This window comes from Vitis riparia, chromosome 6 (genome assembly GCF_004353265.1).
Source record: "Vitis riparia cultivar Riparia Gloire de Montpellier isolate 1030 chromosome 6, EGFV_Vit.rip_1.0, whole genome shotgun sequence".
In the NCBI taxonomy this organism is placed as follows: domain Eukaryota; kingdom Viridiplantae; phylum Streptophyta; class Magnoliopsida; order Vitales; family Vitaceae; genus Vitis; species Vitis riparia.
This window is the reverse complement of record NC_048436.1, coordinates 21,131,803-21,156,251: the sequence shown is the minus strand read 5'-3', so window position 1 is coordinate 21,156,251 and position 24,449 is coordinate 21,131,803. Positions and strand designations below refer to the sequence as shown.

At 33.3% G+C, this 24,449-nt stretch overlaps 2 protein-coding genes across 2 annotated transcripts; both read left to right on the top strand.

Moving 5' to 3' along the window:
* Positions 1-7,090: 7,090 nt before the first annotated feature.
* Positions 7,091-13,080, top strand: LOC117915560 (linoleate 13S-lipoxygenase 2-1, chloroplastic-like). The gene is made up of 9 exons (XM_034831141.1): positions 7,091-7,377; positions 7,735-8,003; positions 9,775-10,015; positions 10,349-10,669; positions 10,737-10,822; positions 10,939-11,049; positions 11,135-11,436; positions 11,536-11,802; positions 12,039-13,080. Exons 1-9 carry the CDS (start codon positions 7,125-7,127, stop codon positions 12,796-12,798), a joined length of 2,610 nt encoding a protein of 869 aa, XP_034687032.1. The 5' UTR covers positions 7,091-7,124; the 3' UTR covers positions 12,799-13,080.
* A 4,073-nt stretch (positions 13,081-17,153) lies between these two features.
* On the top strand, positions 17,154-22,652 carry LOC117915954 (linoleate 13S-lipoxygenase 2-1, chloroplastic-like). Its single transcript, XM_034831724.1, has 9 exons — positions 17,154-17,351; positions 17,847-18,115; positions 19,610-19,850; positions 20,083-20,403; positions 20,481-20,566; positions 20,790-20,900; positions 20,997-21,298; positions 21,428-21,694; positions 21,765-22,652. The coding sequence occupies exons 1-9, from the start codon at positions 17,198-17,200 to the stop codon at positions 22,522-22,524; spliced, it is 2,511 nt and encodes an 836-aa protein (XP_034687615.1). The 5' UTR covers positions 17,154-17,197; the 3' UTR covers positions 22,525-22,652.
* Positions 22,653-24,449: the final 1,797 nt, after the last annotated feature.

The window sequence follows — 24,449 nt, the reverse complement described above, 5'->3', positions numbered from 1 at the left end:
GAAGGAAGAATGGACTCTGGAGGAGTTGATGTTCCAGATGTGGATGTTCCTATTGTCCAACAACCTCCACTAATCAAGGAGAGCATGGTGATCAAGTAGAACCTGGCGTTCCTGTTGATGGTACTGTTGTTGATGGGATTCCTCTGAGAAGATCATAGAGGGTTCGTAGGCCGGTTATTTCAGATGATTACATGATTTATTTGCAAAAGCATGAGTATGATGGTTATGATGCTTCTAATCCAGTCACTTATCAAAAAGCAATTCATTGTCCTCAATTCACTTCTTGGAAAGAAGTCATGGATGATGAAATGAACTCTATGTATATGAATGGTGTTTGGGATTTGGTCGAATTACCACATGGTTGTAAACCGGTTGGATGCAAGTGGGTCTTTAAGATCAAATGTGATTTTAGCGGGCAAATAGAGAGATATAAAGTTAGACTTGTGGTTAAAGGTTATAGTCAAAGAGAATGAATTGATTTTAAAGAAACATTCTCACCTATGTCGACCAAGGACTCTTTTAGAGTGATTATGGTCATAGTAGCTCATTTTGATTTGGAGCTACATCAGATGGATGTTAAGAAAACTTTCTTGAATGGTGATCTGGATGAGGACGTGTGTATGGAGCAACCTACTGGTTTTGCAGAAGTTGGAAATGAAGATTTAGTTTGCAAGCTCAAGAAGTCAATTTATGGTCTTAAACAGGCTTCGAGGCAGTGGTATCTGAAGTTTGATAGGATTATCACCCAAAATGGTTTTAAAGAGAATATAGTTGACAGATGCATATATTTGAGGGTCAATGGGAGTAATTACATATTTCTTGTTTTATATGTTGATGATATACTTCTCGCATCAAATGATTCTAACTTGTTGATTGAGATAAAACACATGTTGTCAATCCATTTTGACATGAAGGATCTTGGTGAGGCTTTTTATGTTTTGGGCATAAAGATTCTTCGTGATAGGGCTAATGAGGTGCTTAAATTGTCTCAAAGAACCTATATTGAGAAGATATTGAAGATGTTCAATATGCACAATTGTAGTTCTACTAGAGTGCCAATTGGGAAGGGTGATAAGTTTTCAAAGACTTAGTGTCATCAAAATGATGATGAGAGAAATGAAATGAGAACCATTTCTCATTCATTTTTTGTTGGCAGCCTTATGTATGCTCAAGTATGTACACGCCCTGATATTACTTTTGTTGTGGGCATGTTGGGAAGGTACTTGAGCAATCCTGAGTGTCAACATTGGAAAGCTGCTAAGAAGGTCCTTAAGTATTTGCAAGGAACTAAGGACTTAATGTTGATATATCAGCGCACCAACATACTTGATGTAGTTGGGTTTTGTGATGTTGATTTTGTTGGTTGCATAGATGATAAGAAATCCACTATGGGCTATATTTTTGTGATGGCAGGAGGAGCTGTATCTTGGAAAAGTGTCAAGCAGACACTTACAACATCCTCAACTATGGAGGCAAAGTGTGTGGCATGTTATGAGGCTTGTTGTCATGCTATGTGGATGTGAAATTTTATTTCAACATTGGGAGTTGTTGACTCCATTTCTAGACTACTAAAATTATTTTGTGATAATTCCGCAGTTGTTGTTTTCTCTAAGAACACTAGGAGTACTTCTCGCTCCAAGCATATTGATGTAAAGTTCTATTTTGTTAAGGAGAAAGTGGCAGAGTCTCTTATTGATATTGAGCACATGTCCACAAAAGGTATGTTGGCGGATCCACTAATAAAAGGCTTACCCATAGTTGTGTTTCATGAACATGTATCTCAAATGGGGTTGTTGGGAGCCTAGGTTGCATTAAGTTAGTGGAAGCCATTTTTGGTATTATAATATTATGTTATTGTTGGAAGGATTGCTATTATTGTATATTTCTCTATGAATCAAGCAATGAAGCATGTATGATTGCTTTTGATTATTTGTTTTGATGAGATTTAATGGGACATTGATTTATGATTATGTATATGTTGTGATGTTTGATTATATAGTCCAAGTGGGAGAATTGTTGAAATTTTTATGTGTGGACTTACATAATCAATGTGATAATGTCATAAATCAATATTATTTTATTTTTGCATTATGGTCCATAATGGGGCTAAACACATATTATTGTTTGTTTTTTTATGGGCTCACTCTAATTCACTTGACTGACCCATTAAGTCAAGTGGTCCAAAAAATGTGTGTAATGTGTGATATATATATATATATATATATATATATATATATATATATATATATATATATATATATATATATATATATATATATATATATACACGTATATTTATTTATATAAGTGCAAATGAAAGGGTTCTCTCCTTCTTCTTGGTTGAAAGAACACGCACTCTTAAGAGCACACACTTAGACTGAATCTTGAGGAGGAAAGGGAAGAGCTCATTGAACCCGGATTTTCACACCATCATTGGATTGAGCTTCTTCTTGAACACCAGTGGAGGACAAAATGGCTTTCCATGACATTAATCAAGGTGAACATTTCATTTATTGTCATTTAATGCATGTTTTAATGTCTATATGTGATCTTATATTGTTTAAATTTTCATCAATGGGTGCATACCTATATTTTAAAAACCTAACCCTATGTGTTAGACCAGAGCACTATGTACCCACATGTGATATAATATAAGAAATTGATTAAAATATGCTACCAATAGGGTCATGTCATTATACCAATCTTTGAGAAGTTAATGACGTGAAGGATATCATAGATCAAAACCCTATGTGCTTCACCACATCATTGTATCTTTTACATGTGATTTCAAGCATACCCATTAAAATATGAGAATAATCCACTCTAAATTGGCCAAAGTCATCGTAACCAAATCTTTGAAAAGTTAACAACCACAATGTTTCAAAAACTAGATTTTCCCATTTTATTGGTTAGACTATCATTGGATAATAATAATAAACAATAAAAGGAAAAAACTTATTGAAGTTGTGTCCTTTTATATGATAAAAATAAAATTCATGGTTAGTGATGGTTAAATATCATAAGTTTGAATGAGTTAATACTTTTCGTGTAAGACATTTCTCCTAAACATTAGAAAATTGAACACGTTTGTACAAGATGATAAAAACCTAACAAATTTATAATAATAATAATTTTTTATTCTTATTCACATTTAAGGTTGTTCGTTTAATTGGATTATCACAAGTAAATTAAAGAAAAACTTTGTTAATGGTAAGTTTTTTTAAATAAGGTAGCTTTGGATTTGAAGTTTTAAAATTGAATTAAAATGTCTTTATTAATTTTTGACAACTTTAAGATTTTATTTTTATAAGAAAATTCTAAGTTAATATTTTTTAATAAATTTTTAGAAAGATAGTATTTTATTTTTTAAGAAAATTGTTTTCTTAATTAATTTTTAAAATTTTGATTTTTTATTTAAAAATAAAATAAAATTCTTTTCTCAATTAATTTTTGAAAAGTTTATATTTTATTTTTTGAGAAAATTCTATTTTCCTACCTCTAGGCTCTTATAGATCTACCTAAATATGTTTTTGGGTTGAATACTCAAAGAGATCATGTCGGTTATGCATATATTTGAGAAGAGTTCACAAGATATTGACTAAAACATCCCAACTCTAGAATAAGGGGTCACGTCATGGTACCAATCTTTGAAAAGTTATTGGTGGAGGAAATCGAAGAAATGTGCTAAACCACATTGCTATATGCCACCATGTGATTTCAAAAATATATGCCCATTAGATATTAGAAGAAGTCACTGGAAATTGGTTAGACTTTTATGGGATGATTATGAAGGGACGAAATTGGTCAAATCCTTCAAAAGGCAAACCTCATCCTTTTCACTTTAAACAAGTAAACTTTTGGGCTCATACATGCATTTACTTTCAACTTATCATATTAAAATGCAATTTTAATATTTAGTTGCTTGAGCATTAAATCAAATAAAGTTATTACTACTACTACTACTAATAATAATTAATAAATAAAAAAAAGGGATAAATAAAGGGAAAAATTTATTGAAGTTGTGTCCTTTATATGATAAAAAAAATTCATAGTTAATGATCATAAATGTCAAGAGTTTCAATGAATTAATACTCTTCGTGTAAGACATTTCTCTTGTACATTATAAAATTGAACACCTTTGGCAATTTATGATAATGATAAATTTTTCATTTTTATTGGAAATTTTATTTCTTTTTACTTTGACATATAAATCTTTTTAGATAATGATTTACTTTTCATTAAAGATTTAATGTTATTCATTTAATTAGATTGTCACAAATAAGTCCAAAAATGTTTGTTAAAGGCAAGTTAGTTTCTTTTTTTTTTTTTCTAATAAGATAGCTTTGGATAGAAAGTCTTAAAATTGAATTAAAATGTCTTCATTAATTTTTTTATAAGTTTAAGATTTTATTTTTTTTAGAAAATTCTAAGTTAATATTTTATTTTATTTTAATAAAATTCTTTCCTTAATGAATTTTGAGAAAGTTGGTATTTTATTTTTTGTAAGAAAATTATTTTCTTAATTAATTTTTAGAAAGTTGATGTTTTATTTTATTTTTTAAAAAATAAAATAAAATTCTTTTCTTAATTAATTTTTGGAAAGTTGATAATTTATTTTTTGAGAAAATTTCATTTGCAACTCTCTAGGCACTTATATATCCTACCTAAATAAGTTTTTGGGTTAGCTACTCAAAGAAATCAAGCCCTAATTTGCCCTAATATTCTCCAACTTTCAACAAGAATTCATTATATTGAATTATGGGTTGTTGGAAGGACATGCCTCTCTCAAAAGGTAAAGTGAATCCATCGAGGCATTGAAGATGTTGCATAGCATATATGGATTTTGATATAAGAACTAAAACGTAAGCTTTTTAGATTATTAGATTAGAGGTCTTAAGTCGTATGAATTTTTATCTCCACATGAGGGGCTGATTCTCACGTAAAGATCTCTCTTGAATGATTCTTAATTTGATCATATCTAGTTGCTTCCAAAATTTTATTTGGGTAAAAGATTTAGCTATATTATAATTTTTAAGAGAGAGAGATTTGAGAAGAGTTCACAAGAAAAACTCCTCTAGAATAAGGAGTCACCAGACGGTACCAATCTTTGAAAAGTCATTGGTGGATGATATCGAAGATATGTGCTAAATCACATCGTGATACCAACGTGCGCACTTGAAATTAGTTAAGTTAATTGGTTGGATTTCATGGGATGGTTATGAAGGGACGAAATTGGTCAAATCGTTCAAAAAGCAAACCTAATCCTTTTCACTTTAGACAAGTAACCTTTTGGGCTAATACGTGCATCTGCTTTCAACTTATCATATTAAAATGTATTTTAATATGATAATAATGACAAATAATTGCAAATAATAATAATAAAATGTCAAGAATTTGAAAGAATTAATACTCTTGTAAGTCATTTTTTTTATATATTAGACAATTGTACACATTTATAAGAAGAGGAGAACAATAGAGGAGAAAATTTGTTTTCATATACTTATATGAAAATAATCACAAAATAAAAATTCTTTAAAATAATTCAAATTTTATGTACTTATCAATAAAATATAATATATCTAAAATGATTAAAGATTGTATTCGTATCATTAAAACCTAGTACCTCAAATATAGTACCTTCAATAAAAAAACATGAAATGTTAATTATTTTTAAATAGTTATTTGAAATTTATATTTTATAAATTTTAGTTCTGTTGAACATTTATAAAAATTAGTTTAAAAAAAATTAAGTTATTTATATTTTTTTATTTAAAAATAATAAAAGTAAAAGTGTATTCAAAGGTTATGGTATCCGGTATTTGATGACATAAAGGAGAGTGGAAAATATCTTGGAATGGAATGGATAGATCAATTGCCCACAACATGCACAATTGTCCTTCCTTGAATATGTGACTTGAGTTCAAAGTGGGGACTTTAGAGGTCATACCCTTCCCTTACAGCTAGCTACCAGTCTCAGTTCTATCTATCCTGGAGACCACATCACGTTTCATCAAACACAGTTCTATCTGTCCTGGAGACCACATCACGTTTCATCAAACAAACTTCCATCATAGGTTCCACCGTTCCAGACTTTGTAATGACCTAAAATATTATTTATTTTAAATTTTGTTTGTTTTTTTTAGATTTTAAAACAAGTCTGACTAAGAATAATCCGTGTTAGAAACTTTCCCTATTGGATAAGAGATGTCATAATTATAATAAAATTTTGGTATTTTGCGTGATTCGGAGATTAAATAATTCTATGAAAAAGTTAATGAAATTTCTTAAAGAAGTAAAAGAAGTGAGAAAAAAGAAATCAGAAAATAAACATTTCCTCTAACAAACTTCTCCTTCATTTCCATGAATACTGCACAGCCCTGGTACAACTTCAACCATGGCTGCCTTTGTGCATGCTATTTTACTTCTATTTTAATACTTATTTTATTATTTTAAAAGAAGGATTAAGAGTGCATTTAATAATAATTTTATAAAATATTTCTAACATTTCTTATATTTAAAAGAAAAAAAATTAAGTGTTAAATGTGTTAAAAATATTTCTTAAAATCAATAACAAATCATTTGAAAAGTGTGTTTGACAAAGATTTTAGAAAATGTTTTTAACACTTAAATGATAAAAAATTTCGAGTGTTAAAAATATTAGAAAAGCTTCATAAAATCACTATTAAACAAGATCTAAAAACATTTCTTAAAATTACTATCAAACAACTCTAAGAATTAGTTAGACAATAATTTTAAAAAATTGTTTTTAACTTAAAATGTGTTTTAAAAAAAATAGATGTTTGATCAAATATGAAAAATATTTTTAAAAATCATTTATAATATTTTTTGAAAATACTTTTATTAAAAATATTTTAAATAAAATCACTGTTAAACGCAATGTAATTATTGGAATGTTAAGGTTTCGAAAGCATGAAGGTGGACAACAAGAAAAGGCAAATTCGAAACCTAGAGAGTCAGACATTTTTGTTATCTTGCATTCCATTCTAAAACTTCCGTAAAGAAAATTCCTAGATGGAGTTTCATCACGACTCTCTTTCTGCTGCTATATATATAAACACAAACATCTCAAAGGCACACTTCTCCAACTACCACTCAAACTTCCAATGGCAACCCAGAATCCAGAAATGCTCCAGACTCAATTCCACCAGCCACACCTTGGCCGGACCTCCTTACCCCACGAAGCAGTAGCAGCTGGAACCAACAGTTCCATTTCTGTTAAGGCAACTGTTACCGTGAAATTAACTGATGGAGGGTGCTCCTCCTGCTTGCTAGGGTTGTGTAGTCCGCTCGATAATATATCGGACTTGCTTGGTAAATCACTCCTCTTAGAGCTTGTTAGTGCAGAGCTTGATCCTCGTAAGTATTTCATCATTACTAATCAATTGTATGTATAATATTTTCCTTTATTTTCAATTGCAAGCCTTTAATTTTAAGCAGCCTGAAAATAGGGACCCTAACTTTTTGTTTGTTTTCTGAGAAAGTAAAATAGAACATCCAAAAAAAATGGTACGGAGAGCTCTTCCCAGATCATGGGAATATAAACATAAATATATAAGAAGTGAAATAAGATTCACAGGGGGCTCCAAACAGCCAAGCTGATGAAAATTAACATTTTCTGTCCCTGTTTCCATTTTTTTTTTCCTACACTCATTTGTTTGGATTCTAGAATTTTATCAGCAGAGAACTGATGATTAAGTTAATGATTTTGCAAAGAGACGGGATTGGAGACAAGACCGATTAGCCGGTATGCTCATCGAGTAGACCAAGAGGATGGGGATGTGATTTACGAATCAGAATTTGTGATTCCTGGTGACTTTGGGGAGATTGGTGCGGTTCTAGTGCAGAATGAATACCGCAGCGAGATGTTCCTCAAGTATATTGTCCTCAATGGCCTCCCCAATGGCCCTATTGCATTCAACTGCGGTTCATGGGTTCAGTCGAAGTTTGATGATCCTGAGAAGAGGATCTTTTTCAGCAACAAGGTTAGCCACCATCTTCTACACCTCTCATCATCTCTAAGCATATCAATGCTTGATTATTTGCGTAGGATTAACTAAGTTCAGCCATGCATTATGGATTTTATGATTTTTTTTTTTTTTTATAAATTTGAAAAATTAATGTAATTTAAAAAAAAAAATGAAGATATTGATGCCATTGGTTTGTCCCATTAATCTAATGGAATATATATGGTTGTAGAGATGTCACTTCATTCCCATTAAATGTCCACGTACCGCATGCCTTGACTTTTCTACGATCTATTACAAGAAGCCTAACTATTTGATTGGACAAACATTTCGAGGCTACTTTATTTTCTTCTTTTTTTTTTTTAAGATAATGTTAAATATTTATTAATTTTTTTTCATCCAAGATGTATAAATTTAATTTTTTTTTTTTTTTATTTCTCTTCACCTCTTTTCTTTTCTTTTTATTATTTTTTATATTTTCGGACACATTTTTCAAACCAAACATAACAGCAATAGATTGGTCTTCATCATCCATAGTAAATAGCTTTAGCCAATGAATTCAATCAACCATATATGAAAATCTCTTTTGGGTTCATTGACATTCAGAGAAGATGACTTTTAAAAATGACGCAAGAGACTGGTCGACAACTTACCTACTTCTATTGCGTGGAGAAAAAGCAAATGAAATTCTTTAGTGGGTTTTTTATTTGCTTTCAAAATTAATTATTTCTTCATAAATATAATATAGGGAAGTTGAATGGTCAATTTAACATGAAAACCAATTGCCACCCAATAAAGGAAGTCAAGCCTATTGAGGTACTCAACACCACACGAAAGTATCCGAAGAGTCTGTTGCATCGGGCCATTATGTTGATGTGACCGACTCTGGCTTGGTTCCTTTTCTTTCATTTAAATTTGTACAGACTGACTATTGAAGGATGGGAGGGATAACTTGACAAAATTTCATGGAATATAACCTTAGATTTGAAGGATTAAGATGCCACCACTCTTTTGCTTATGCTAGATGTTAAAATTACAAAGCAATTAATATATGAAATAACATAATTCTTTTAAAAATTTTAAAATAATAAAAATGTTAAAAAAAAAAAAGAAAGTAAAATAATATAATATTCTTTAAAACTAAAAAATAATTCAATCAATATCTTTACATTTAAATATGATATATGTTTTATTTAACAAAATATTAAAATATTAAAATATTAGTACATCTATATATTTAATTTGATCATATTTAGAGATGTGAAAAATAAATAACATTAATTTTTAATTCCTTTATATGTGATTAATTAATTTTTGTTATAAATATTTTAAATTTTAATAATATACAAATTATTAATTGTAAATTTATGAGATTACCAATTCAATCACACCACTAATCCGACTATTAAATCATAATTAGTATTTTTTTTTTTTATTCAATAACCTGGTTTTAAAAATATTTCATAATTGCATCATTGCAACCTCAATAGCTTAATTCCATGAAAAAGATTCAGATGCATGTGTCCAACATGGGAAGCTGCTAAATGACTTCATAAAAACGTTCTATATCAATCAGCAGTGGAATCCTAAAACTTGAAGAATGAGGATGATTCCAATTTGCAACACCAAATTAAAGCTTTCACTTCAATGAATTTTTTGTGTTGTATTAAAAAATGACTTTGAATCATGATAGACCATAACTTGATATCATCAATATTGAGAGTCTTATTCATCCTAGCGAGTTCTTTTGATTTCTAAGCCTTACTCATCTTTTATTTGTATCAAACAGTCATATTTACCATCACAAACGCCCGGAGGCCTCAGGGATTTGAGGGAAAAAGAGCTTGCAAATTTGCGAGGTAACGGTGAAGGAGAACGCAAGACCTCTGATAGAATATATGATTATGATGTTTATAATGATCTGGGTAACCCTGATAGCAAGTCTGAATTGGGGCGACCAGTACTAGGTGACAATGAGAATTATCCATATCCTAGACGATGCAGAACTGGACGTCCACCGTGTCAGACCGGTATGCAAATTACAATTAAACTTATTTATTTTTAGAAACTAGAATCTATCGTATAATAATACATTACAATCAAATTTGTTAAATGGTGTAAGAAATTTACAAGAAAAGAGTACAAATTGATAATAATAATGATGATGATGACGTATGTAGAAATTGCATACGGTGGAAGCTCTTACACTTGATATGCTATTAATCGCATTAAAAGGCTGACATGGTTCGGTAAATCATTTCTATCTCCATGGATATGAGAAGAGAAATCAGATAGACATATCATCCAAACTATTAATCACTCTCTTTCACCAATTAATTAAGCAATTTCCATGATGCATGCAGATCCTCTTTCGGAGACAAGGAGTGGCAGCTTCTATGTGCCAAGGGATGAAGAATTTTCTGAGGTGAAGGAGGCATCATTCATAACAAAGACAGTAGACTCGGTGTTGCATGCTTTAAAACCGTCCCTAGAGACAGCCCTACTTGACAGTAATCTTGGATTTCCACTCTTCTCAGATATAGACCAATTATACTATCAAGGAATCACCATTCCTAAGCTTAAAAATCCAGGGCTTTTGCAACTTATACTGCCCAGACTAGTGAAGGCCGTTTCTGATGCTAAAGATCGTCTCCTGAAATTTGAAACCCCTGCAATGTTTCTCAGTAAGGAAAAACCTTGACACACCTCCTCTCTTCTTTATCACAAGCTGAAGTATTTTTGCATTTGCAGAGGACAAGTTTTCTTGGCTTCGGGATGAGGAATTCTCACGCCAAACTCTTGCTGGTGTTAACCCGTATAGCATAAAGTTGGTTATGGTATGATGAACAATTTTCCATGCATGATCATGTATTAGTACTAGGAAGCAGTGAACATTAATAAGATTGCGTGAGAATGGTACTTCATGATAATTAAGTTGTATAAAATCATGCAGGAATGGCCGTTGAAAAGCGCATTGGATCCTGATGTCTACGGTCCACCTGAATCGGCAATCACCAAAGAGTTGGTCGAGCGGGGGATAAAAGGCTTCATGACAGTAGACGAAGTACGTACCTTTCCTCTCTCTTTCTTCCTCCCCTCCATCAATCTCCCAAGAATTAAGCTTTCTAAATTTAGGAACATGAACGCAGGCATTCGAACAGAAGAAGCTATTCATCATAGATTACCATGACTTGTTATTACCATATGTGAGCAAAGTAAGGCAGATCGAAGGGACAACACTATATGGCTCCAGGGCACTTTTCTTCCTAGCACCTGATTGCACCTTGAAGCCTCTAGCCATTGAGCTCACTCGCCCACCGATGGATGGAAAGCCACAGTGGAAACAAGTTTTCACGCCCGGCTTGGAAGCTACAGATTACTGGCTTTGGAGGTTTGCCAAAACCCATTTCCTTGCTCATGACTCCGGTTATCATGAGCTTGTTAGTCACTGGTACGTGTCACTGCCCCGTTTCCCTTTCTCATGCGAAATCATTTCTAAGAAGCAGTTTGACAATACAGTAACTTAACAACTGCTTTGCTCATTTTGCAGGTTGAGAACTCACTGTGCAACAGAACCTTACGTGATTGCAACAAATCGGCAACTCAGTGTGATGCACCCGATCTATAAACTATTACATCCTCATTTACGCTATACGATGCAGATCAATGCTCTTGCTAGAGAAGCTCTCATCAATGCGGATGGGATCATTGAGACTTCATTCTCAACCCGCAAGTATTCTATGGAGCTTAGCTCTGCCGCTTATGACCAGCAGTGGAGGTTTGATAGGGAAGCCCTGCCAGCAGACCTAATAAGCAGGTATTCTGATAACCATAATAATGGACGATGTAATTCAAAACCCCCATAGATGCTTCTTACTGAAATTCTACAAAACCAAAGATCATTTATTCCACATTTTGTTTTCTATCTCATAATAAGTTCCTTCATGCCTCTTTTTAAATGATAAATTATGGCTTAGTGAAGTGTAGAGGGCTAATAAAAAAATAGTTGCTGAATTTCCACTTGCTAACTTTTTGTGGTTTCGTAATTGCTAGGGGAATTGCTGTTGAGGATCCAAGTGCTTCCCATGGCCTAAAGCTATTGATCGAAGACTATCCTTTTGCCAACGACGGTCTCATATTATGGGATGCCTTGAAACAATGGGTTGCAGACTATGTCAATTACTACTACAAGGACGCGAGCATGGTACAGTCTGATCCAGAGCTTCAAGCATGGTGGACAGAAATCCGAACCAAAGGTCATGAGGATAAAAAAGATGAACCATGGTGGCCAGTCCTCCAAACACCAGAAGACCTCATTGGAATTATCGCAACAATAGCTTGGGTGGCCTCCGCTCATCATTCAGCCGTCAATTTTGGACAATATGCTTTTGCTGCTTACTTCCCCAATAGGCCTACCATTGCTAGAACCAATATGCCCTCTGAGGACCCAACAAGAGAAGGATGGAAACGATTTTTGGACAATCCCGATTTTGAGCTCTTGGTATGCTTCCCTTCACAGGTTCAAGCAACAAAAGTTATAGCTACTTTAGATGTGCTATCCAATCATTCTCCGGATGAGGAGTACATAGGGGAATATATGGAGCCAGCATGGGGTGAAGAACCAGATATAAAAGAAGCATTTGAAAGGTTTTCTGCGAGGTTAAAGGAACTCGAAGTAATTATTGATGCTAGGAATGCAGACAATAGTTTGAAGAACAGAGGCGGAGTTGGGGTGGTTCCATATGAGCTCTTGAAGCCATTTTCTGAAGCTGGGGTGACAGGAAAGGGAGTTCCTTACAGCATCTCCATCTGAGGTAGCTTTAGGAGTGAAGCTTCAAGTTCATTGCATGGCAGAAATACATAATAATTGATGTAAAAAGTGAAAAAAAATGAAAATTTTTTCATGGAAAAGGTTTCTTCTCTTCATGAAGCAACCAAAACCCTAGACTAATGAGCCTAGGCTATGACTTTTTTTTCCTGTACCCAATAAAAAATTGCCACGTAACAGAAAGTGAGAATTTCATCATTCTCAAGTGTTAAGTACCAATAAAAAGCTATAAGGCAAAAGATCACGACGTTTTCGAGATCTGTACCATCCTCTTCTGCAAATGGAACTAATCTAAGAACATCAATATGAAAAGTAAAATTTTTATAGCCCTAAATCTACAATTTTGTGTTATTATTGCTTCCATTGCATAAATCTGGTGTCCCTAGATATTTATAAAGCATGTATCTCTCATCCTGAAGCATCCCAACAACTTTCCATCTTGATTGATTAAGGTGGAAGTTGATTAGACATGAATCTATGACCATGTCTTCTTGTTGCAGGTAATCGACACCCTATATCTCCATAATTTGGCAACTGTTCTACTGATAGGGGGCACACCACATGCTAGTAGAATTTTGCAAATCAGTTCGACGTTCCTCTAGTCGATGATGAATGACAAAGAACTCAAAGAAAAAACAAATGAAAAAAAGAGGGCCGGAGAAAAAAAATAAAAAATACTCAAGGAATCATAAGAAAAAAAAAAAAAAACTAGTTTATGCATTAAGCTTTTGGATAACAGAGGGGTTAGATTAAATCTTGAAAAGTAGCAGGAAGGGAGGAACAATTCACATAAAAGAAGTAAAAATTATTAAAAAAAAAAAAATCATCTTATTCCAGTAACAAACTCTCACAAAACTATTTTTAGTATAAAAAACTAATCAAACAATTTTTTAAAAATTAAGAACTATTTTCTTTTCTAAAAAGAAAAAATAATTTTAAAAATAATTACTCTAATTCTTTTTTTTATTTATCATAAAAAAAATACAAATAAAAATTAAATAAAATGTTTTCACACACGTTCATTATAAGTAACATCTTAAACCCGTTTTCAATTTCACGAGTCGGAGAGTTTAAAATCAAAAGTAAATTCCAATTATAGAAATTATTTTTTTACTACCACGTTTTAAGTATTCTCATTTTTTTAAAATAGAAGCTAACGACCGACGCGGGCGGCCTACTTGTACCTTAAAAACCTATATAGTTTGGAGCATATGATATGAGATGTTCACAAGTTGTTTTTACTTTTTATAGTGGAGGAAGATTCCTTCAAAAAGAAAACGTAGTCCTTTTTACTTCAAACTAGTAGCCACTTGGACCAGTGCATGCACTTGCTTTAACTTACCCTATCAAAATCCAATTTTAAATATTCAGTAGCTTAACTTATCATTAGATCAAACAAAGTTGTCATTAATTGAAAAATTAAAAACTAAAAATTAAAAAATAGATAAATAAAAAGAGAAAAAAAAAATCTTATTGAAGTCTTAGTCATTAGATCAACATGTTTCTACAAAAAAGAGAAAAGTCTTACAAGTTTGACCACAAAAATTTTAATAAGATTTTCACTTTTATTTTTATTTTTTAAAAGAGATTTAAATTTAGGAAGCCGAATAAATTAAAAACGATAATATGAGTAAATTTCTTTCACAATAACAAGATTCATAATACAAATGAAATTTGGTTGTGGTCTCAAATACAACTCTATTAATAAATAATTAGCTTGCGTGGCTCATGAGTGCGCACAACCTTATCCACAAATATGGCTAATTGGATCATAGGTATCACGTGCGTTTGTACAACCATCTTTGAAATGTAAATGGTAATAATGTCAATGTACCTTCTCTATTAAAAATATTAAATATCCAACTTGTATGATTTTAAAGTTTAAACAAACACATGCCCTTATACAAACCTATATTTGACAAACCGAAGTCCCTTGTGCCAAACCACAGCTCTCTCTCTCTCTCTCTCTCTCTAGGAGAAGAATGGAAATTGGCCAAGTCATCGTGACCCATCTGCTTAAATCACATCATACAGTCATGCTTACTAGTCTTCGAATTGTTAACATTAACCACAATGTTTTAAGAGCTAGATTTAATTTCCCATTTGACTGTAATTAAGTTACATCAACATTGCATGGAACAATTCAATGGATTTGAAAGGACTAACCAATTGGCCTAATCCTTCAAAAAGCAAACCTAATCCTTTTTGCTTTAAACAAGTAACCTCTTGGACTAATTACACGCATTTGCTTTCAACTTATCATGATAAAATTCAATTTTAATACTTTGTGATTTTGATATTACATCTAACAAAGTTATCGTTCCTTGCAAAATAATAATAATAATAAATAATAAAATAGACAAATAAAAGGAAAAATCTTATTGAAATCTACATGCTTTTATAATTTTTATATGATTAGAATCGAATTTCATATTTAATGATTAAGACAGTTTAACTCAAAAGTCTTTTATGTTACTTCACTCCTAAATCTTTAAGAGGCCTTCATACCATCAATACTCATTAAGTTCCAGTAACACTTGAACCTAACTATAAGAATGAATTTAGTCATCATATCTATGGGATTATCCATTATAGGGATTTATGGGATTATCCATTATAGGGATTTTTTTTTTCACTGCAATAGCACCATGTGCAATCACATTCCTAATAAAATGACATGAATATGTTTTATCCTCTTGTAGAACATTTGATTTTTGATCAAATGTATAATACTTTAGCTATCACAATACACAATAGCCAACTCATGTTGTGAACCTAAATCGCCAACCAAACCCTTAAGCTAGCCAAATAGCTTCTTTCACTACTTCAATAGTTGTTATGTATTTTGCTTCTATTATTGACAAAGTAATTTAAGATTGTAAGGTTGTTTTTCAATTAATAACACTACAACAAAAAGTGAATATATACCCTATTGGAGACCTTCTATCAAAATCTGTAGCATATTAAGAATCAACATAACCAATAATTACCCTAGAAACATCACTACTTTTAATATATACTAAACCAACATATGATGTTCCTCTCGAGTATCAAAATATCCATTTCACTGTTTGTCCATGAATCTTTTCAAAGAGATCTTTATATCTACTTATCACATTAACTGCATGTGAAATGTCTAACATAGTGCAAACTACAATATACATAATGCTTTCAACTACACTAGCATAAATACCATGTGGTATTTGTTCTCCCTCTTCATTGATTTGTAATTATAAAGCACTTGAAAGTTCGAACTAAGCTATCAGTGAAGTACTCACTAGTTTTTACTCTCACGTTCCAAAATTAAATGTTCCAACACCTTTTCAATGTACTTTTTTGGACTAAATACATTTTTTGTGCTTCTGGTCCTATGATTATACTTAATATTTTCTTTGCAATTAGATATTTCCTTTATAATAATTGAAAACTCCTTTACACAAATATGTCTTGTTATAAAATTATTAATTTTTTTTAATTAACTTAAAATAAAATGTATGTACATTAAGGTTTTGAACTTGATTTTGACATCGGAGGCCTGTTTGGCCCTTTGGGCATTAGGCATCGACCTTTGCCCTAATTCCTCGTCCATTCTTTTAGGATCAGCAAAGTACGAAACTCACATGCCATTAATTGAATGCTCAGAATCCACCTCATCTAGATCCCATGGGTTAGAGCATGGCCTTCTAAACATTGCTGTAGCAGTAATTACTTCAATTAAACCCCTAAATGCATTAGTGCAATTCACTGGAGTAGGTAAACCACAACAGCTAAAATATTTTATTTCTTTGTTTATTTAGTATTGGAGATGAAAGGGAAGATACGAAGGACTAGAATGGGGTACCTTCGAGAATTCCAGTGAAAGTTTCAGATTTTCCACGATTTGGAGATGAAGTAATCCCATGGAAATGTTAATGAAAATTCTAAGGAAGAAAAAAAAAAAGTGGGAATTAAAGAAACGAGAAAAACATTTCCTCTATAAAAACTTTTCCTTCCTTTCCATGAACACGGCATTGCGATGGTACGACGTCATCCACGCATGGCCGCCTACCACGCACTGTGTTATTTGACTTCGTTTGATTATTTTAAAAGAATGATTTGAGTGTCCCCATGTTAGGGTTTTGAAGGCATGAAGGTGGATAACCATACACAGAGAAAAAGAAGAAAAAAAATTCACCATCGTTATGTAAACTTAAAGAAAATTCCGTACATCCCAGATTGAATTTCAAGTTATTTCACAAGGACACGTCTCTCGTTCCACGCCTTCCACGGCTCTATAAAGACAGAACCCACTTCGTAATGGGTCTTATCTCAAGCCAGGAAAGTTAGACATCCAACTATCCAAGGCACACTTCAACTACCACTCAAACTTCCTATCGCAACTAACATGTCCATTTCTGTTAAGGCAACCGTTACCGTGAAATTAACCATTGGAGGCTTCTTGTCGAGCTTGGTTGGGTTGAGCCATCGGCTCGATGATATATCGAGCTTGCTCGGTAAATCACTCCTGTTAGAGCTTGTTAGTGCAGAGCTTGATCCTAGTAAGTATTTTTTTCATAACTGATCGATTTTACATATGATAGTTTCGTTGAGTTCATGAATCCGAATTCGATTTAAAAGCCGGACAGCTGCAGTTTTCTGCAGGAAGAACCATGCAATTGCAATAACCTTGTTTTGCTGCATGTTTTTTCCCCCTGTTTTGTTAATATCAAACACATTTCCAGTCAAGAAAATAAAATTTAAGCAGCATGGAAAACGGGTGCGTCATGAAGATCATGCAAAGGAGGTTTAGAGCCTTCCTGACCATGTGTTGACCCTTTTTGTTTGTTTTCTGAGAAAGTAAAATAGAAAACCCGAGAAAAATAACATAGATATATAAAAAGTGAAAGAAGATACACATGAGGCCCCAGATAGCCAAGGTATTGAAAAATAACATTTTCTGTTCCTGTTTCCAATTTCTTTTAGTCCAATTATTTGGTTGAATTATTAAATTTTATCAGCGGAGTACTGAAAATTTTGTTAACGATTTTGCAAAGATACGGGATTGGAGAAAAAACCGATTGGCCGGTATGCTCATCGAGTAGGTCAAAAGGATGGGGAGGCTATTTACGAGTCAAATTTTGAGATTCCTGGTGATTTTGGGGAGATAGGTGCAGTTTTAGTGCAGAATGAACTCCGCAATGAGATGTACCTCAAGTATATAGTCCTCAATGGCCTTCCCAGTGGCCCTATTGCATTCAACTGTGGTTCATGGGTTGAGTCGAAGTTTGATAACCCTGAGAAGAGGATCTTTTTCAGCAACAAGGTTAGCCACCACCTTCTACACTTTTTATCATATCTAAAGCATATCTTGACTTGATCATTTGCATATGTATGATCAACTAGGTTCAACCATTATAGATTTCATGATTTATTACCCTATAGCTCTTGTGAAGGATATAACTTTGATAGCTAAATTATTACCTTATACATTTCAACTGTGGTTCATGGGTTCAGTCAAGGTTTTCAAAACCATTGTTTTGACAACTGTGGCTCATGGTGTCACTTCATTAAATATCTTTGACAAAACCGCGTTAGCAGTTGCTATTGATTTTCAGATGCAATCTAATAACTAACTTGTGGTCATCTTTAAAATTAATAGATATAATTTTCCACTTTTTTCTTCACAATATTTCTCTATATAGATTTGAATATTTTCTTCTCAAATATTAGCATTCAGTTCCTCCCTCCCTCTCGCTCTCTCTCTCTCTGCGTCATGTGTTTGTCCAATTAAGCTAGTTTAATATGTAAGGTTGTAGAGATGTCTCTTTATCCCCATGAACTTTCCAGATGGTGTTTGTTTGCCACCTTAAAGCCTGCATGCCTTGACCTTAATTTCTACAACAACTATAATAAACCTAAATTAATTTAGACGACTTCTCATTTCATATTTTTCTAATACATTCAAAGCCTGACCACCGTCACCCTAAATATCTGTAAATAAGGTTGGGTTGAAATTAGCTTTGGTACTTAAAAGATGACTTTTAAAAGCTAGTAGGGCACAACTTTATAAAAGTAGACCTAATTTTATTGCTTAAAGAACAAGTACAATTTCTTCCTATGAAAATTCTTTGAATGGATTATTCATATCTAAGTTGAATAGTCAACTAAACAAGAAAACGATTGCTGCCTGGCCAATAGAGGAAGGCAAACCTATATATTGAAATGTTCGACATCAAAGTCATTAATATGAAAGTTAATATTATTTTCTATTTTTAAAAAATAAAAAATTTATTTAAACGAGTACTTATCATTTTATTTATTTTTATATTCGACTAATTTTTATAAGGTAGCATAGTATAAATGCATAGTCCTGCCATGTCAACACCAGGCAAATGGATACTTTCTCATCACACACATCCCAATCTATTTCGAAAGTCATCCTCTTAAGTATGATAGCATCATTGCAACCTCAATAGCTTAATTCCATAAGAAAGGATTCAGATGCATGTGTCTGAAAATGGGAAGCTGCTAAATGTTTCCTGATAAAAAAACATTCCATATCATTCAGCAGTGGCATCCTAAAAGCTTAGACAATGACGGTGACTTCAATTTCAAATGAACAGAATTTTCATGAAGAAAATATATTGCAACACCAAATTAAAGTTTCTACTTCATATGAATTTTTTCTTTGGTATTAAGAATGAGTTTGAATCATGTGAGCACCATAACTTGATATTATCAATATTGAGAGCATCATTCATCCTAGTGACATCTCTTAACTTCGAAGTGTTACTCATCTTTTGTTGATGTGGGACAGTCATTCTTACCATTGCAAACGCCAAAAGGCCTCAAGGGTATGAGAGAAAAAGAGCTTGTAAGTTTGCGAGGTAATGGTGAAGGAGAGCGCAAGACCTCCGATAGGATCTATGATTATGATGTTTATAATGATCTGGGTGACCCTGATAGCAAGCCTAAATTGGGGCGACCAGTGCTTGGTGGCAGCAAGAATTATCCATATCCTAGGCGATGTAGAACTGGACGTCCACGGTCCAAGACTGGTACGAAAACTAGAATTCAACTCAGTTCGTTTTTAATAAGAACCTAGCAAATCTTGGATGAGTCAAAAATTTAAAAAGAAAAGGAAATGTCTTGCAACTGATTAATGATTTCTAACTTATAACACAAGGGTCATAATTAACAGTGAAGAGGAGGCACATGACAAAAATATTTTATCAAGAATTGTAATATCATTCTCTTTCATCAAATAAGCAATTTCGATGATGCATGCAGATCCTCATTCAGAGACAAGGAGTGGCACCTTCTATGTGCCAAGGGATGAAGAATTTTCTGAGGTGAAGGAGGCTTCGTTCATAACGAAGACAGCAGACTCAGTGTTGCACGCATTAATACCTTCCCTAGAGACATCCCTACTTGACAGTAATCTTGGATTTCCACTCTTCTCCGATATAGATCAATTATACAAAGAAGGAATCACCATTCCCAAGCTTAAAAATCAAGGGCTTTTGCGACGTGTACTGCCCAGACTAGTGAAGGCCGTTTCTGAGGCTAAAGATGATATCGTGAAATTTGACAGCCCCGCAATGTTTCAGAGTAAGAAAAAACCTTCACACCCCCACCTCCACTCCTGTCTCTCTCACATACGAACTGAAGTCTTTTTGAATTTGCAGGGGACAAGTTTTCTTGGTTTAGGGATGAGGAATTCTCACGCCAAACTCTAGCTGGTGTTAACCCATATAGTATAAAGTTGGTTATGGTACGATAAGCAACTTTTAATGATCATATGTTAATATTAAGCATTAATCAATTTTACATGCATCATTGGTTTACTCTTAAATAATTCTTACATCATTTTTCTATTCTGCAAAAAGCAATTCAACAAATTAACCCATCATTTTCTGTGTATGCATATAGGCATCTATAGCAGGCAGTGAATGGTTATAAGATTGTGCTAATAAAAATTGCGTCAAATCATGCAGGAATGGCCATTGAAGAGTGGACTGGACCCTGATGTCTATGGCCCACCTGAATCGGCAATCACCACAGAGTTGGTTGAGCGAGAGATAAAAGGCTTCATGACAGTAGACGAGGTACGTTCCTTTCCTCTCTCTCTCTCTCTCTCTCTCTCTCTCTCTCTCTCAATCTCCCAAGGATTAAGTTGTCTAAATTTGGGAACATGAACGCAGGCATTAGAACAAAAGAAGCTATTCATCATAGATTACCATGACTTGTTATTACCATATGTGAGCAAAGTAAGGCAGATCGAAGGGACAACACTATATGGCTCCAGGGCACTTTTCTTCCTAACCCCTGATTGCACCTTGAAGCCTCTAGCCATCGAGCTCACTCGCCCACCAATGGATGGAAAGCCACAGTGGAAGCAAGTTTTCACGCCCAGTTTGGAAGCTACAGGTTGCTGGCTTTGGAGGTTTGCCAAAGCCCATTTCCTTGCTCATGACTCCGGTTATCATGAGCTTGTTAGTCACTGGTACATGTCAAACTTATCATTTCCTTTTTTTTCCTTTCTCATGCGATATCATTTCTAAAAACCAGTTTATAGGGTAAACTTCATGAATGACAATACAAGAACTTAACATCTGCTTTGCTTGTTTTGCAGGTTGAGAACTCACTGTGCAACAGAACCTTACATAATTGCAACAAATCGGCAACTCAGCGCGATGCACCCAATCTATAAGCTATTACATCCTCATTTCCGCTATACAATGCAGATCAATGCCCTTGCTAGACAAGCCCTCATCAATGCGGATGGGATCATTGAGACTTCATTCTCGCCCAGCAAATATTCTATGGAGCTTAGCTCTGTTGCTTATGACCAGCTGTGGCGGTTTGATAAGGAAGCATTACCAGCAGACCTAATAAACAGGTATTCTGATTATTAATATATAGTTACCTGAAAGTCCACTTGCTAACTTTTTGGGTTTCATAATTGCTAGGGGAATTGCTGTTGAGGATCCAACTGCTCCCCATGGCCTAAAGCTACTGATCGAAGACTATCCTTTTGCCAACGATGGTCTCATACTATGGGATGCCTTAAAACAATGGGTTGCAGACTATGTCAATTACTACTACAAGGAAGCAAGCATGGTACAGTCTGATCCAGAGCTTCAAGCATGGTGGACGGAAATCCGAACGAAAGGTCATGGGGACAAAAAAGATGAACCATGGTGGCCAGTCCTCAAAACACCAGAAGACCTCATTGGAATAATCACAACTATAGTGTGGGTGGCCTCCGCTCACCACTCAGCCGTCAATTTTGGACAATATGCTTTTGCTGGTTACTTCCCCAGTAGGCCTACCATTGCTAGAACCAATATGCCCTCTGAAGACCCAACAAGAGAACGATGGAAACGATTTTTGGACAATCCCGAATTTGAACTCTTGGTATGCTTCCCTTCACAGATTCAAGCAACAAAAGTTATGGCTATTTTAGATGTGTTATCGAATCATTCTCCAGATGAGGAGTATCTAGGGGAGCACATGGAGCCAGCATGGGGTGAAGAACCAGTTATAAAGGAAGCATTTGAAAGGTTTTCTGCGAAGTTAAAGGAACTCGAAGTAATTATTGATTCTAGGAATGCAGACGACACTTTGAAGAACAGAGGCGGAGCTGGGGTGGTTCCATATGAGCTCTTGAAGCCATTTTCAGAAGCTGGGGTGACAGGAAAGGGAGTTCCATACAGCATCTCCATCTGAAGTACTAATAGATACGATGTAACTTTTGTTGGATCAATCAGGTTGAAAGAATCACAGAAATAATTACACGAAAGAAGATGAAAATTTGAAAATTAAAAAATTCATTGTATTCCACAGCTCTTTTTCAAATATTGCATGACATAATATTTTATTCATAAATACGTCTAACAATTGAAACTTTTGACAATAAAAATATAAAATCTTCTAACACTCAACTCTTTAAATATAAAATCTAAATCAATCACACAAAATAAAATAAATCTAATTATAATTTTTAATTGGACAAGTAAGAGCCTTATCAACTGACTTAGGTTCAACATCATCATATTGAGTTACAATATGAACTTCTCCTTTAATTTCAAATCATCATCAAGGAATAATTTTGTGGAGAACTTTTTCTCAACATCAAATCTCTTACTATACTCACTACAAGTACTAGTTCACTCCTACTTGATTCAATTGTTGTTCAAGTGTGGATCTTATGTCAAGATCCATTATATCATACAGATGTAAATTCCTATCAATCTCACACATACATGGGAAATCATCCTCTAAGAATGTGATATTTTGTGATTCAAATGCAATTATTGTTCCATCTTCATGTTCACTTATGAATACATACCCTTTGGAGTGTTCAATGTATCTTATAATGATATTTTATGACCTATTTTTTCATATTTATGAGAAGAATTATAAACATAAGCCACTAACCCCCAATGTCGCAAATTGTTAGGATTAGGTTTTCAATTATTCCATAACTCATATGGAGTAGATGCAACAAACTTTAAGGGTACTTAATTAAGTCAATGAGTAGCAGTCAATAATACATCTCTCCATAACGAAATAGGAAGATATGTTTGAGCCATCATTGACCTAATCATATTCAATAACATTCTATTCCTCCTCTTAGCAATACCATTTTATTGTGGAGTCCCTGGAATAGTCAATTGTCTACTAATACCATTTTCATCACATAAATATCTAAATTGTTCTTATAGATATTCTCCATCCTAGTCTGTTTTTAATATTTTAATCCTTTTGTCCAACTAATTTTCAACTAAATTAATGTAGTGTCTAAAATAATTTAATGCTTCTAACTTATGAGAAATCAAATAAACATGACTATAACGAGTAAAGTCATATATAAATATGATGAAGTAGAAGACATCATATATAAATATAAATTGCACGATTATGTGTTATAAGAAGACCAAGGGTACGGTCACAATTATTGTAATCATAAGAGTGTGAGAGAAGATGAGCAAAGGGGAAAAAAAAATAGCAAACTGGGGGTGCGATTGCAATGACAATAATCCTAGGAATAAGAAAATATTAAGAAATTTGAGGGTATGGTCATGATGATTATAATATTGGGAATAAAAAATAGAAGATCAACGGATAGAGATAGAAAATTAAAGGAAAGAAATAGAAAATCGAGAATCAATTATGACTATTAAAATCTAAAGACCTATATGAAACTAATAAGGTATGGTTACGATGATCAGAAACACAATCTCAATTATTGAAGACTAGGAAAGATTGAAACTACAGCCATGATGATCAAAGCTAGGAAAGACTAAAGATATAGTTGTGATCATTGAAACTGATAAGATGCAAATGTAATGATCAAAGGCTAATAAAATGCGGTTACAATGACCAAAGTGCATGTGATAAGATATGGTTGTAATGACCAGAACTAATAGAAATGACTAACAAAGATGAAAGACATCAATAAACCAACTATTGAAAAAACAAAAATAACAAGAAAAAACAATAAAAACATATTATGAATTACTTCAAACCCATTAAGCACTTTGGGATATGTTTACCATCAAAAGGAAAATGAGTCCCATCCCCATTATGAGAAAAGGAAAATTACACCAACACTTGCTAAGGTATATGATAATTACAGCAAGTGTATATGA